The sequence below is a fragment of the Pararge aegeria genome, chromosome 23 (assembly GCF_905163445.1).
Source record: "Pararge aegeria chromosome 23, ilParAegt1.1, whole genome shotgun sequence".
In the NCBI taxonomy this organism is placed as follows: Eukaryota; Metazoa; Arthropoda; class Insecta; order Lepidoptera; family Nymphalidae; genus Pararge; species Pararge aegeria.
In genome coordinates, this window is record NC_053202.1 from 3,026,282 (window position 1) to 3,039,836 (window position 13,555).

The 13,555-nt window shown below is 38.6% G+C and overlaps 1 protein-coding gene across 1 annotated transcript in view; it reads right to left on the reverse strand.

The window, feature by feature from the left end:
* Window positions 1–13,555, reverse strand: part of LOC120634185 (lactase-phlorizin hydrolase-like) — a 39,553-nt gene that overhangs the window by 18,254 nt on the left and 7,744 nt on the right. Inside the window, 3 exon segments of the mRNA XM_039904632.1 lie at window positions 265–570; window positions 4,569–5,239; window positions 6,009–6,124. Coding sequence (XP_039760566.1) covers window positions 265–570; window positions 4,569–5,239; window positions 6,009–6,124 — 1,093 coding nt within the window.

The window sequence follows — 13,555 nt, forward strand, 5'->3', positions numbered from 1 at the left end:
TCTTGTGGTCACGATAACGAGCGAAATACTTCACTTATCGAGTTGTTTTTTTTTTATAGGCTTCAGTATTTTGAGGAATAGAAGCCTAATACTTTTCACGGTATAATTAGATGTAGTTTAATTATTATTTACAAATAATCTCAATTTTGTTTTAATGAATGAGATTATGAGGCGTACACTTTTGGATTTTCCAACTATTTCTGAATTGTCTCTGGTCTGGTCTGGAAGACTTCGGCGGTGGCTAGATACTTGTTCCTAACTTACTGTTAACCAGTACGAAGCGGATTTCGGCCATTCCGGCGGCACGTAGAGCCCCACACCCGCATCGTCATACAACGAGGGTACAGGATACACCCTCTTGTACTGCGTGGCTGACACAAGACATCCTGTATAATGATTAACTCCGAAGAAGTCCGCCGAGCCTCTGACGAATTCCCGCTCTTCATCAGTAAATTCTGGCATACGAGATCTTCGGTAGCCTTGTTCCGCGCTCTTCTTCGCTACGATTTCGGAGAATTCCGGAGGGAATCCTCCGTTTGCGGAGAAAATTGGTTCTGCGTACAGGCCCCACTGAAAAGGACATAATTTTTTTTTTTATATGGCTATGGTTTTCAGTTATTGTTCCCGGGTTCGACTCCCGACAGGGGCAACTTGGGAATTTATAATTTCTGAATTTTTCTGTTGTCTGGTCTGGTGGGAGGCCAAAAAAGACGAGCCAAGATATTTAGCGTTCCTGTACGATGTCGTGTAGAAACAACAGGTTAGCCCGCTACCATCTTTAACTGCAACATCGCCTACCTGGTGTGATTGCAGTCAAGAGCTGATTTGTAGTGGATTAAAAAAAACACTATTGTTAATCATAATATCAATATCAAAACTTTTGATAATATTAGATGACACAATCGAATTTAGTACCTACTACTATGGTCATGGTCGAAGTATAAGATATCTATACTGATTTGAAATGAGAAAGTATGTCTGTCTGTTTATTTCTTACCTATGTTCAGCTCGACCACAGCACCTATGAGTTGACAGATTTTGGAGAGAGATATCTTACATCCTAACTAACCTAACCTAACCTAACGTAACCTAAACTGGTCTTTTTAACCCGAAAAAAACTCTACACCTAAACATTTAATAAACCCGTTAAGTTTTTTGATTTAAAACTTCTTTAGGCGCGAGGGAGTAACTCAGATTTTTTTCCGACGGAAGTCACGCTATTTAGTCCGCTATTTAAAAATAATAAATATATGACATATACGCTTCTTGACTTATACGCCAGCTATTGACAAATATCATAATCAATTGGGATTATTTATTTCAATATTTTGAAACGGATCAATTGTGAATAGCAATTTTACTATCGTAAAATTTGCACCAAAATTTTTTTTTTAATACTTATCTCAGTAGCAGTGACCTTTAGTTTTTTTAAAGTAAGCTTCATTTGGTAAAAAAAAAAACCCAAACTTATCCAACTAATGTTATAGATGCGAAAATGTGTTTGTTTGTCCACAAATAACTTTATATGTCAAATTAAGTTTATATGACGCTTTGTCAATGCCATGTGCACTTGTCATTGACGTGCATATCAGTCCATGTGTTTGTGTGTGTGCTATGTTTAAAAAACGTGTAATATGCATGTTGTTAACTAACAATAAATCAATAAATAAATAAATAACGCAGCAACAAAGAAACTTTATTTGAATTATTGCAAAGATGATGATGCTGTCCTCAATGATGTTTCCGTCAACGGCGACACCTTGGCTTTATCGTCCCGAGTGTGGATAGATAGTCTATGGGCCGGGGAATGACACAGGCTACTTTTTATCCCGGAAAAATGCAAAGATCCGTTTCGTACGATTAAGGTAGGTGTAGAATCCGATTAGGGTATGGAGAGGCATGGGCTACTTTTTATTTATTACTAGCTGTTGCCCGCGACTTTGTCTGCGTTTGATTTTGTTTTTTGATGTGGCATTCAATTTGGTTGTGGTTCTAAAAAAAAATAAAGTATTCAGTATCGGTAAGCCTCAAATGAGGGGTTTGATGTCCGCTGAGGAGTTTTGTCCGCTATCTCCTACCACATTCATCAGATCTACACAAAGTTTGGGCAAAATTAAACACATATTATAACCTCTGTAGTACAAAAATAATTATTTAAATCGGTGTAAAATCGTCAAACACTTTCATCCCCTCTGCCAAAGGAACCGAGCTTAATGTCGGCATAAAAAGTATCCTATATTACTTATAACACTTCCAAGAATATGTGTACAAAGTTTCATGAGGATCGGTTAAGTAGTTTTTGCGTGAAAGCGTAACAAACAAACTTACATTGACATTTATAATATTAGTAGGGATAGTAGGGATAAACTCCACCTGAGAGAGTTCATTGACGTAATATAATTGACTAATACATCTTTTGTGACACTAGCAAGGTCAAAACAAATTCAATTTGGCTTCGTCTTTATACGCGCCGCGAGGGGACATGTTTATCATACATGTCATAAATACTGATAAATATAAATACATTACACTATTCGTTAGATAATAAAATTCTAATTTTATAATACTAAACTAGCGCTGGAAGCAAGTTCGTCCGTTATTTTTTTTTAATTTAGCGGAATCCGTTAGTTTTTTTTTTTAAGTTATACTTCTTTAGCGGCGTTAGGAAAAAAAATACGTGTGTTTACTTATGTTTAGAAGTTATATTTATCTACAACTACTACTATAAAAATATTTTCAAAAATGTCATCTTTCGCCAATAGAAAAAAGGTATTTAATACATTGAAAGCGTGTTGTTATTTTAGCGCCTTACTCAAAATAGAAATTCGAGATTTTTGTACAGTTGAATCAATTAAATCACCAGAATGAGCCATTAAAAATTTACACCCAAAATTTTTCTCTAACGCGCCAAAAGAAGTTTAACTTAAAAAATCATGGAAGTGAAATTATACGATGTAACGAAATGCGCGCGCAAATGGTCACACGATTTTAACAGGATGAAGGTAGTTGCGACACCGAGTGAGAGGGGATTACATCTTCCGCCAGCTCACCATCACTATCACAAATAAACCAAAACACACCCTGAAGTTAGCTATAGTCGACAATTTAGTTTTCAACAAAAGGGTTATATACGGTTATATATATATTTTACGGTTATATGTATATATATATGTTATAAGGATTATATATATTATTATACTTGCGAACCCGCCATCCTCACCATAAACGCATAGTTTCTAATGGGATGGATAATTATGTTGGCAAATATTTACAAATTAATTTTGAACAAAAAATAAAAAAAAAACGAAAATATGAGATAACTAGATAATGCGTTATCCTAAAAGTTTAACTGTATGAAATACCTTTTTCCTTTTTTTAAGTGTCGCTTCCTCTACAAACGTCGAATAAGGCGTAAGATAAAATTGTATTAAAAGATTTTTATCTTGTTACGCCAAACAAGTTTAACTTCGAATGTGTATACATAAGTACACACACGTGTTTTTATCTTATTTCAAATATCATTTAGATGGATTAAGCCGCACAAGGAGTGTTTTAAAATCCCCCGGGAAAGTTACCCTGATGATTTTTCGGGATACAAAATATCCTATGGTCATCTCTAAGATACAGGTTACATAAGAACCAAATTTCATCAAAACTGGTGATCTAATACAGACTTTTACATTTTTAACATTACTACACAGAATTCAGAACAGACAGAACCCTCATTGAGACTTAATTTCATGCAGTGCATGCATTGTGTCCAAAAACAGTGGAAACGCTCCGCGCATGTTGCTAGCTCACAAGTTTTTCCCCATTTTATGGTAGGTAAACGTTTAGATAGAAAATAAGAGGTTAAATAATTACTGTCGATTACTTAATGGAATGAAGTGAGTAACCGCCTGTTCGAGAAACACTACTAAAGTGGAGTGGTTTTTGATGCTTCAATATAAGTCGTGTACACGGTTTCTGTATATTCCCAATTCTGTGTGAGCATCATCATTTGACGGCCGATTGGCGCAGTGGACAGCGACCCTGCTTTCTGTGTCCAAGGCCGTGGGTTCGATTCCCACAACTGGAAAATGTTTGTGTGATGAACATGGATGTTTTTCAGTTTTTGGGTGTTTATATGTATATTTTAAGTATTTATGTGTATTATATTCATATGAAAATATATTCATCAGCTATCTTAGTACCCATAACACAAGTTACGCTTACTTTGGGGCTAGATGGCGGTGTGTGGATCGTCGTAGTATATATGAATAATATACATAAATACTTATAATATACAAATAAATACCCAGACACTGAAAAACATTCATGTTCATCACACAAACATTTTCCAGTTGTAGGAATCGAGCCCACGACCTTGTACTCAGAAAGTAGGGTTGCTACCCACTGCGCCACTCGGCCGTCAAATAATCGGGGGATATAATTTTTATCTCCCGCCCGTGCTAGCCCTGCATTTATCTTAGTACCCACAACACACGCTTACTTGTGGGACTAGATGTGTGTTGTCGTAGAATTTAATTTATTATTATTTTATCTTTAAAAAAAACATAGCATCTTACCTCAGCCTGCCTTTTGACTTCAGCAGCCAACAAATCATCCGACGAATTAGTTAACGGTCCGAACCAGTTGATGCTGATGGTGATACCGCAAACACCACCTTGCTCTGGCTTAAAATCGTTCACGTAAGCATAATAAGCATTTGCATTCGCGAGAACTAGATTCTTCGCGCAAACATACGTTCCAATGTCAGTGCGGTTCACAACTGGAGCTTTCGCATCAGCACCGTAGCCTTCAAAACAGATTTCTCTTGGTTCGTTAAACGTGATCCAGTGCTTGACTCTGTCCCCGAAGTTTTCGAAGGCAACCCTCGCGTAATCTTCGAACCACTCTACGAAAAGGGGGTTCATAAATCCGCCGAGATCCTGCAGCTTCTGGGGTAGATCCCAATGGTACAAGGTTGCTATTGGCGTAATGTTGTATTTCACCATTTCATCGATGTAGTTGTTGTAGAAAGTAAGGCCAGCCTTGCTTATCCGGTTGGTGAGACCATTGGGCAGGATTCTCGACCAGGACAGAGAGAACCGGTACGCGTTCACGCCGAGTTGCCTCATCATCTCCACGTCCCTTTTGTAATTCGTGTATGAGTCGGTAGAGATGTCGCCATTGCTTCTGTCTGTAATGTAGCCGGGGTTTGTATGGGTCACGCGATCCCAAATATTCTCGCCTTTATCTGAAACGCAATGCAATTTTTGAACTAGCCTATAGATATAATTATCAATTTTTATAAATTTAAAATGCATATAAAAATTTTCGGAACTAACAGGATTTTTATCTGCATTTTAAATTTAAAACAAATGATAATTCCTCCAAGTGTAAAAACACTAATAGAAATGATAAAATTATAAAAAAAAGCAATGTGTGATATCTTGTTTCCAACGTGTCTCGTTGTAATATGAACCTTTAAAAACGTAGATGACGCTACTAAGTCTACTAGTACTAAGTATTAAGTCGCTATAAGATTAATTGGAAAAAGCACTCTCTCTTTCGTTTGTATATACATATATTATATTCTGTGTTACTGTCCCTTTTTATGATTGCTTTGTTATTGTTTAGTCGCGAGGATTCGGCGGCGACGAAGACAAGGGGACTGGCGGAAAACCAGTGATAGGCTTTTTAGTAGCAGCTATACTGAGTTAGCTGCTTTGTCACACATTTTTATTTCTAACAAATTTATGACACAAATGCGTAATAAAGACGGTTTTTCTTTCTTTCTTAGTATCGCATTAGGCCTCCCCTCTTATATAGGTTAAGTAAATGATTCGCTTCGCTTCAGAAACAGAGCTCACACTGTTTTAAATTGAGGATCGTAGGTTGCCTGGTAGAGATCGCTTTTAAGCGGTAAGGCCGCATATTGTACCTTTTCTCCTTTTTTTTTCTAATGCTTGTTTTTTTTTTAATATGGTGTACAATAAAGTGTATTTCATTCATTCATCGCATACCATCTGCGTTCCATGCCCCTTCTATTTGGTAAGAAGCAGTCGCTGTGCCGAACAGGAAGTCATCGGGAAACCTCCTCTTCTGCCACTTTTTAGCACCGCAGACAGCTACAGCCAATCTATAACAAGAGATAAGGATTTTTATAAAGTGAGTTTGTGGAGGGTCTCCTGCACGACTAGCGTGGGCAGGAGACAATTATCTCCCCGGGGAAAGGATATAAATCTTCTCCCACAGCTTTATCAACTCTCAGAGCACTGGCGCACAAGTGGAAATAATATCCAAACAATATATGTGTATTAAAAAATGGGGGTAAACTTCTCTTATTCCATGTTCCAGTGATTTAGCAGGTGGGCACTTTAATTATATCCCTTTTCAGGGGATATAATCAGGGGATATAATTTTTATCTCCCGCCGGTGCTAGGCCCTGCGTGAGCAAGCAGGGCTGAAAAGTGTCTGTCACAGATTGAAGAAAGTTTTGACTTTGACCGCCACTTTATGACATTGGCGTCTGACTTTTTGCACAACTTTTATAATGTAGACAGTGCCGCAGGATGCTAAATTGCTTTTTTATCTTATTTCTAAATGATTTAAACGATTTCTCGCAAAAAATTATAACCCCCTTCTCATTGTGGGAGGGCACCCGTGCCTTGTATTGGGACGGAAATGGGTTGATATGATGAAGACTCTATTGTATAGTGGTGCTCCCCCAACTTGTATAGTTTTACGGCCGTACTTAGGTTCTAATCTTGGGTAATCTTAATTTATGCCTATTTCGTTTATTTAGATATGATTTAGTCATAAAAATAGTTTCAGGAAACGAAAGAATTCTAAGGAAATGTTGACTTATAGTACACAATTTACATATCTTTGTGCAATGTTGTCTTGTAATCTTAGAATGGAAGGTCAGGTAACACGTTTCTTAAAATAATTTGACGAATGAATAACTATTTTTTTTAATTAGACGGCCGATTGGCGCCGTGGGCAGCGACCCTGCTTTCTTATATCGATTCCTACAGCTGGAGAATGTTTGTGTGATGAACATAAATGTTTTTTTAGTGTCTGGGTGTTTATATGGATATTATAAGTATTTATGTATATTATTCATAAAAATGTTCATCAGTCATCTTAGTTCCCATAACACAAGATGTGGCGATGTGTAAATTATCGTAGTATTTTTATTTATTTATATAATCAGCTCATTTGGACAATATCATACAAACGCACACTAATATACCAACCTACTTTATACTAATATGCTTGTGTTAATGTAAAAAATATCTTTCGTCTGTTTATATCTTCTATGTTATTGTCCCTTTTTATGATTGTTTGGTTATTGTTTAGTCGCGAGGATTCAGTGACGACAAAGATAATGGGACGGACTGAAAACCAGTGCTGCGCTTTTTAGTATGCAACTATCCTTTGCCACACATTTTTTTTTTTACTTTAACAAATTTATGACACAAACTAGCTGTTGCCAGCGACTTCGTCTGCGTTTGATTTTGTTTTTTGATGTGGCATTAAATTTAGCTGTAGTTCTAAAAAAAATTAAAGTATTCAGTATCGCTAAACCTTAAATGAGGGGTTTGCTACTGTCAGCTGAGAAGTTCTGTCCTCTATCACCAACCACAGTTAAAAAATAATTAAATCGGTTATAATTTGTCGGAGTTATGGTGTAAAATCGTCAAACACTTTCATCCCCTCTCCCAAAGGAACCGAGCTTAATGTCGGGATATAAAGTATCCTACATTACTTCTAACACTTCCAAGAATATCTGTACAAAGTTTCATGAGGCCATAGAAGTTTCGGTTAAGTATTTTTTGCGTGAAAGGGTAACAAACAAACTTACATTGACACTTATAATATTAGTAGGGATAGGGATAGGGATGTAACATTTTAAACAAATGTGTGACAATAAAGACGATTTTTCTTTCTTTCTTTTATATCTTTTCTACTATTGAAATAATTTTTGAGCAATTTTGAATATTGGACAGAAGCAGGCGTTACTTTGCGGAATTCCATGATATACAATGAACATAAAGCTTAAAATGCTATCATCAATAGCTCGTAATAGTCCACTGCTGGACTAAATGGGTTTGTAGAAGGTAGTAGTTGCACTGAGGAAGTTGCTGCCCATACTCTGTTAAATGCCCTTAATCGCGTCGTACGACACCAGCGGGATGAGGCGTTAGTGACAACGACAAGTAATTCAGTCAGTTTATATAAAACGTAAGCTTATAGAAAAATCCTATTATAATTAAGGATTAAATGTATGATAAAAAAGCTTGGGTATGAATTGCTCTAAATTCACAGCTCAACATTAACTAGACTGCGAGATGGTGATAACAAAAAACCTGGCTAAGTTTTTTGTCGGCTCCACTTAGACCAGGGCGCGTTTGGAACCCTCCTAGCTTTAGTTTTAAGTTAACGAATGCAGTTATCACCATCACTAACATTAGTGTGACATGTTAAATGTATGAACGCTTCATAAGTGCCTGTGATAAGGTATACATGAATAAAACATATTGACAGCCTTATTTAAAGTTGTAAAATCCTCCTCAATCTGATGAAACATCTGACGCAAGTTTCTCTCAAACTCAGACTTCTCCGGAACATCATTAGGCAATGTTATTTACAATGCATAATTGAATTCGAAATTTAAATAAATAGAAGGTCAAGAAACACTTTTTTTGTTAATTATCAGCCTATTGCACTCCTCATAAGCGAAGCTTTGAGGTGGGTATTACTGTCAGTTTACGCACACCGAGTTATTCTCCAACTTAAAATGTCACTTTTTTTTATTGCTTTTATAAGTGAACATAAATAGACAAATGTTGAGAAAAAACACAATTTTTAACGCTCATGATATTTTAAAATCTCTTTTTATTATTTAAACTGATTAAAAAATTGCTTAAAAAAGTTCTGTCTTGGACGTCCGTGTGTCTGTATGTGCGGATCCCGTATCTTGTGGTCACGATAACGAGCGAAATACTTCACTTATCGAGTTTGTTTTTTTTTATAGGCTTCAGTATTTCGAGGAATAGAAGCCTAATACTTTTCACGGTATAATTAGATGTAGTTTAATTATTATTTAAAAATAATCTCAATTTTATTGTAATGAATGAGATTATAAGGCGTGCACTTTTGGATTTTCCAGCTATAGTTACTCTGAGACTAATTTTTCAAACTTTTTTAAAAGTACCCACACACAAATATACCATATAAACGTGCCTTACCGATCGACAATAGGAATATGACATCATGTGAGACCAGCGCTTTAGTCTTCCTTGACAGCATATCGTAGTACTCGACAAACTAGGTATTTTCAAGTAGGTTAAGTGGTAGCGAAACTTAACCTTACGCTAGTAAACAAATGCATGCACAGGTAGATACTTAGAAACAAATCCACATCGTGCTAGGAAAAGTTGTTCACTTGTCTGAACCTTTTCTCAGGCCTTTTCTTCATCTATGCGAACTTTGTTGTTAGCTTGGTCACAGTAAATAGTACAAGTTTTACAAAACAATAAAACTTGTATTATTTGAGCAGAGATGTTGCACAGCATCTGTGAGAGTGCGTTCGTACTTCCCTTTTTGCTTTTACACCAATCAGAGTCAACTTTAACGTTTCAACCAATCAGGGCCTAGTTTGTCTTTGTTTATGTCACGTGATCACCGAGATGGTGGCGCTCGGCGCGCTTTCGTCATAGGAGTCTCTCACCAGGAGGCCTTATTGGGATGCTGTGCATCATCTCTGCTCAAATAATACAAGTTTTATTGTTTTGTAAAACTTGTACTATTATTCGGCATGTGATGATGCACAGCATCTGTGAGAGACCTGTCTATTAACTCCTGGTGATCACAAAACGACGCTATGTGAAGAGAATATAGAAACTATTAAATTAATTAATAACTGCAAAACAATAGCCAAATAGAAAAATTGTAAACTTATAATAGACTCCTCTAATAATTACAAAAATCACATAATCAAACAATTAGTAAAGCTGCCAAATAGTGACTAATGTAATAATTATTAAATCATACAGGCTCGAAATTTGTTACTAGATTATCTATTATTACTAGATAGTCTGGCTTATATTTGACCGGCCAACAATTGCTTTACAATAAAATTTCGCAAAGGTATTCTCTCTGCGCCAATTGCCACGAGAGAGAATGTCTTCAATAGGTAGGTTTTCATACCAATTCAAAGATGCTACAGCTGAGCGTACACTTCCGGGCGATGCCTGTATGTTGGCATCTTTTAGCACGGATCTTACCCAATTACCAATGACAGTTCTAGATGCTACACGAGTTTCACCTTTTACTGTAATAAACAAAGAATCGTGTTTTTGGCTTACCCGTCTGTGTTTGCTCAACTCCAACACTTTTTTTGGTCCAATAAACGGGACATACATTTATGTTAGGATGTTTTAACAGTCTCCAACCTGATTGCCTATATGTTGCAGTGTCGGTTTTTGATCCAAACTCGGGATAAAATATGATTTGGTCACCGCTGTCTATGTAATGACCTGTTGAAACTTTTAAAAGCGTGAGATCATGAACGCGTCTGCCAGATGCAAGTAATAAGATACAGGCCAGTCTACGTGACGCTTCAAAGAAAGTTATTTTATTTGGAAGATTATTTTGCAACCAGGCAATCAGGTCGCTAGGGTCCCAAATCGGAGATTTCTCTGCCCTTGGACTTTGAAGAGAGATTGCCTTTAGCATATGTTTAACCAAGAAATGTGAACTTAAGTTTTCATTGTTCTTGGTTTGACCAAAAGTTGTCACGACCGATTTATGCAATAAGATAGTGGGATAGGCTAATCTTTCTTCAAGGAACAGGAAGGCTAGAAATATTTTGACAGTGTACTCCCATCAGGTGACTTATAGTCAAAACTATTTACTCTGCACCAATTGACCCAGCGTACCCAGGCTGGTTTGTAGGTTTTTAAGGTTGATTTTCTCCAACTTAGTTTTAACAAGTCCTTTTCAGATTGTGACCAGTGCTCGGTTTCGTGGCTCCAGCCCCAATTTTCCATACAAAAAGCTGCATTTCTTGTACACGTGGTGGACCGGTGATCCGATCTATTAAGACATGTTCCAGATCTGGTATTCTCAGTGGTCTGCGCAACGCTCGCCTGCGAAGGTCTGGAAGCCAAAACGCTCTGTTCCACATCGGAGCCACTACAAGGAATGTTCCTTGTGCTGAGTTCAGATGATGAAGTACCCGGGGTATCAAGCTCGGTGGCGGAAACACCCAAGCCAACTGATAATTCCATGTCCGACTGAAGGCGTTGCAAAATGTTGCTGATGAGTCTAGGTGATCCTTGCTGACATAATTCTCTACAACTTTCGTTTGTTTGGTGGCAAACAGATCGATTTGTGGCGTTCCGAACGTCTTGAATATTTTCCTCAGTGCTGGTTTTTTCAAGTGCCACTCCGATGCCTTTTTTCCCCGAGATAATCCGTCGGCGATATCGTTGAATCTGCCTGGCAGGTATTCGGCAGTGATCGATATGTTCCATCGGTCCAAGATCCCCATCAACTGGTAAGTTAGATTGAGAAGGGTTACCGACCTCGTTCCCCCCTCTTTCCTGATGTAAGACACTACCGTCCGATTGTCCGTTTGGAAAACAAGATGTTGGTTTTGAAGTCGATCCTTGTAATGACTCACTGCCGCTATTATGGCAAACATCTCCTTGCGGTTGCAATGCCAGTTTAGTTGTTCCGGCCGCCATTTGCCTGACGTCGTGAAATCGTCCATCTGCGCACCCCAACCGAAATCGGCCGCATCCGTGGTCAGGAAGTGAGACATTAGCTCCGGATGTAAGGTGTTCTTCACTTGAGGACCTTCTAGTATGTTGAACCACCATTGGAGATCCGCAACAACGGGTGGAGATATACTCACTGGTTGCAAAGGCGGAAGGAGGCTCAATGTACGTGCATGTAGTTGTAGTTGGCGACAGTGTAACCGCCCCCTGGGAATAACAAAATTGGCGAAGTTCATCATGCCTAAAATAATTTGTGTGCTTTTTAGGGATAATTTCCTCTTGGTCAGGGCATGGTTCACACCGGTCTTGATAGATTGGACCTTTCTTGAAGGTAAGCTCTTGAAATTGAGACCTGTGTTCCACATTATTCCCAAGTACTCTATCTCTTATGTGGGCTGTAAAACTGACTTTGTGTAGTTTATGGTCCATCCTAATGTTTCCAGCACCCTGATGGCTATCCTGGTTTGATCCTGAAGCTGACTCACCGATTGGTTGGCAAGAAGAAAATCGTCTAAGTATACGATTGCCCTTAATCCTCTGTTCCTTAGGATTTGCACGACCCAGTTGGTCAGAGTGGTCTCAAGTTTTTTGAAGCGCATGACAGGCCGAAGGGTAAACTTGTCATTTGTAGGACTTGTCCTTTGTAAAATAGTCGAAGGAACCGCCGATGACACTCCCTGATGCTTAGGTGGAAATACGCTGATGAGAGATCCAGTTTCACCATCCAGTCGTTTTTCTGAAGGAAATGAGGTACTTGATGGTGAGAAATCAGCCTGAACGGCTTGGGCACTATGTGTTCGTTGAGACGCTTCAGGTTGAAAATAGGTCTGTCCGATCCATCGCTCTTCTTGGTCAGAAACATTGTGGAAAAGAAGCTGCACCCCAACTTGTTCTGATCTGGGATCTCTAGAACACCCTGTTTCAATAGTATTTCTATTTGGTCTGTCATCTGCGGTGATTCCTGGGTTTCGAAGCGACGCAGGATCCGGGGGCACGATTGGACTAGGGTAGGTTTGGAGGTAAATGGCAGCCGCATTCCCATAATCATATTGAGAAGGGCCTTCGGAGCCCGAAGCAACTGCCACTGCCTCCGATACGCTCGGAGGCAGCCCCCGTAAAACTCGGGCTGAGATGGCCGCGAGTCATTTGTCAAACCTTCTCTTGCTGGGTTGGTTGTCCTTTTTAAAGGACTTTTTTTGTCTTATACGAGTCTTGTTTAGAGGCACTGGTTGTATTACCGTTGAATTTGCCGCCTCTTCCTTTTGTGTTGTGGTCTTTAGCACGAAAGGACTGGCTAGGGGTGAAAGCGTCACGCGCTCCGCTCGACTTGGGGTTTGGCTTTTGATTTTTCTTACCGTCCCTATCAAATGCAAACCAAGGTCGGACCCATTTGTCCATGCCCCCCGTGTGTTGCACATACAAACGCAACTGATCTTCATCGAAAAGACATTTGCAACTCGGAGGTATCTTACGGAGACCCTCTCGCAAGTTTTTATTAGGCAACTCGTTCAAGATACGGTCACGACGTGTTTCAACATATTCAGCCCTTTTGCCGCACACTATCTGCATAATTTCCTCACTATTTTTATGGAATTTCGAAGAAGGTTGAAAAAGATTAGATATTTTATCGAAAATATTTGCCGCTGTTAGCGACGTATCGGGCGCAGCGGCCCAGTCAACAAATTGCTGCAGATTTTGTTTTAATAGCTCCCGTTGCGCCAACAAAGCATTGCAAACGGCTGCCATGGCCCGTTCAGATCCAGCGATGTAGTCCTTGCCCT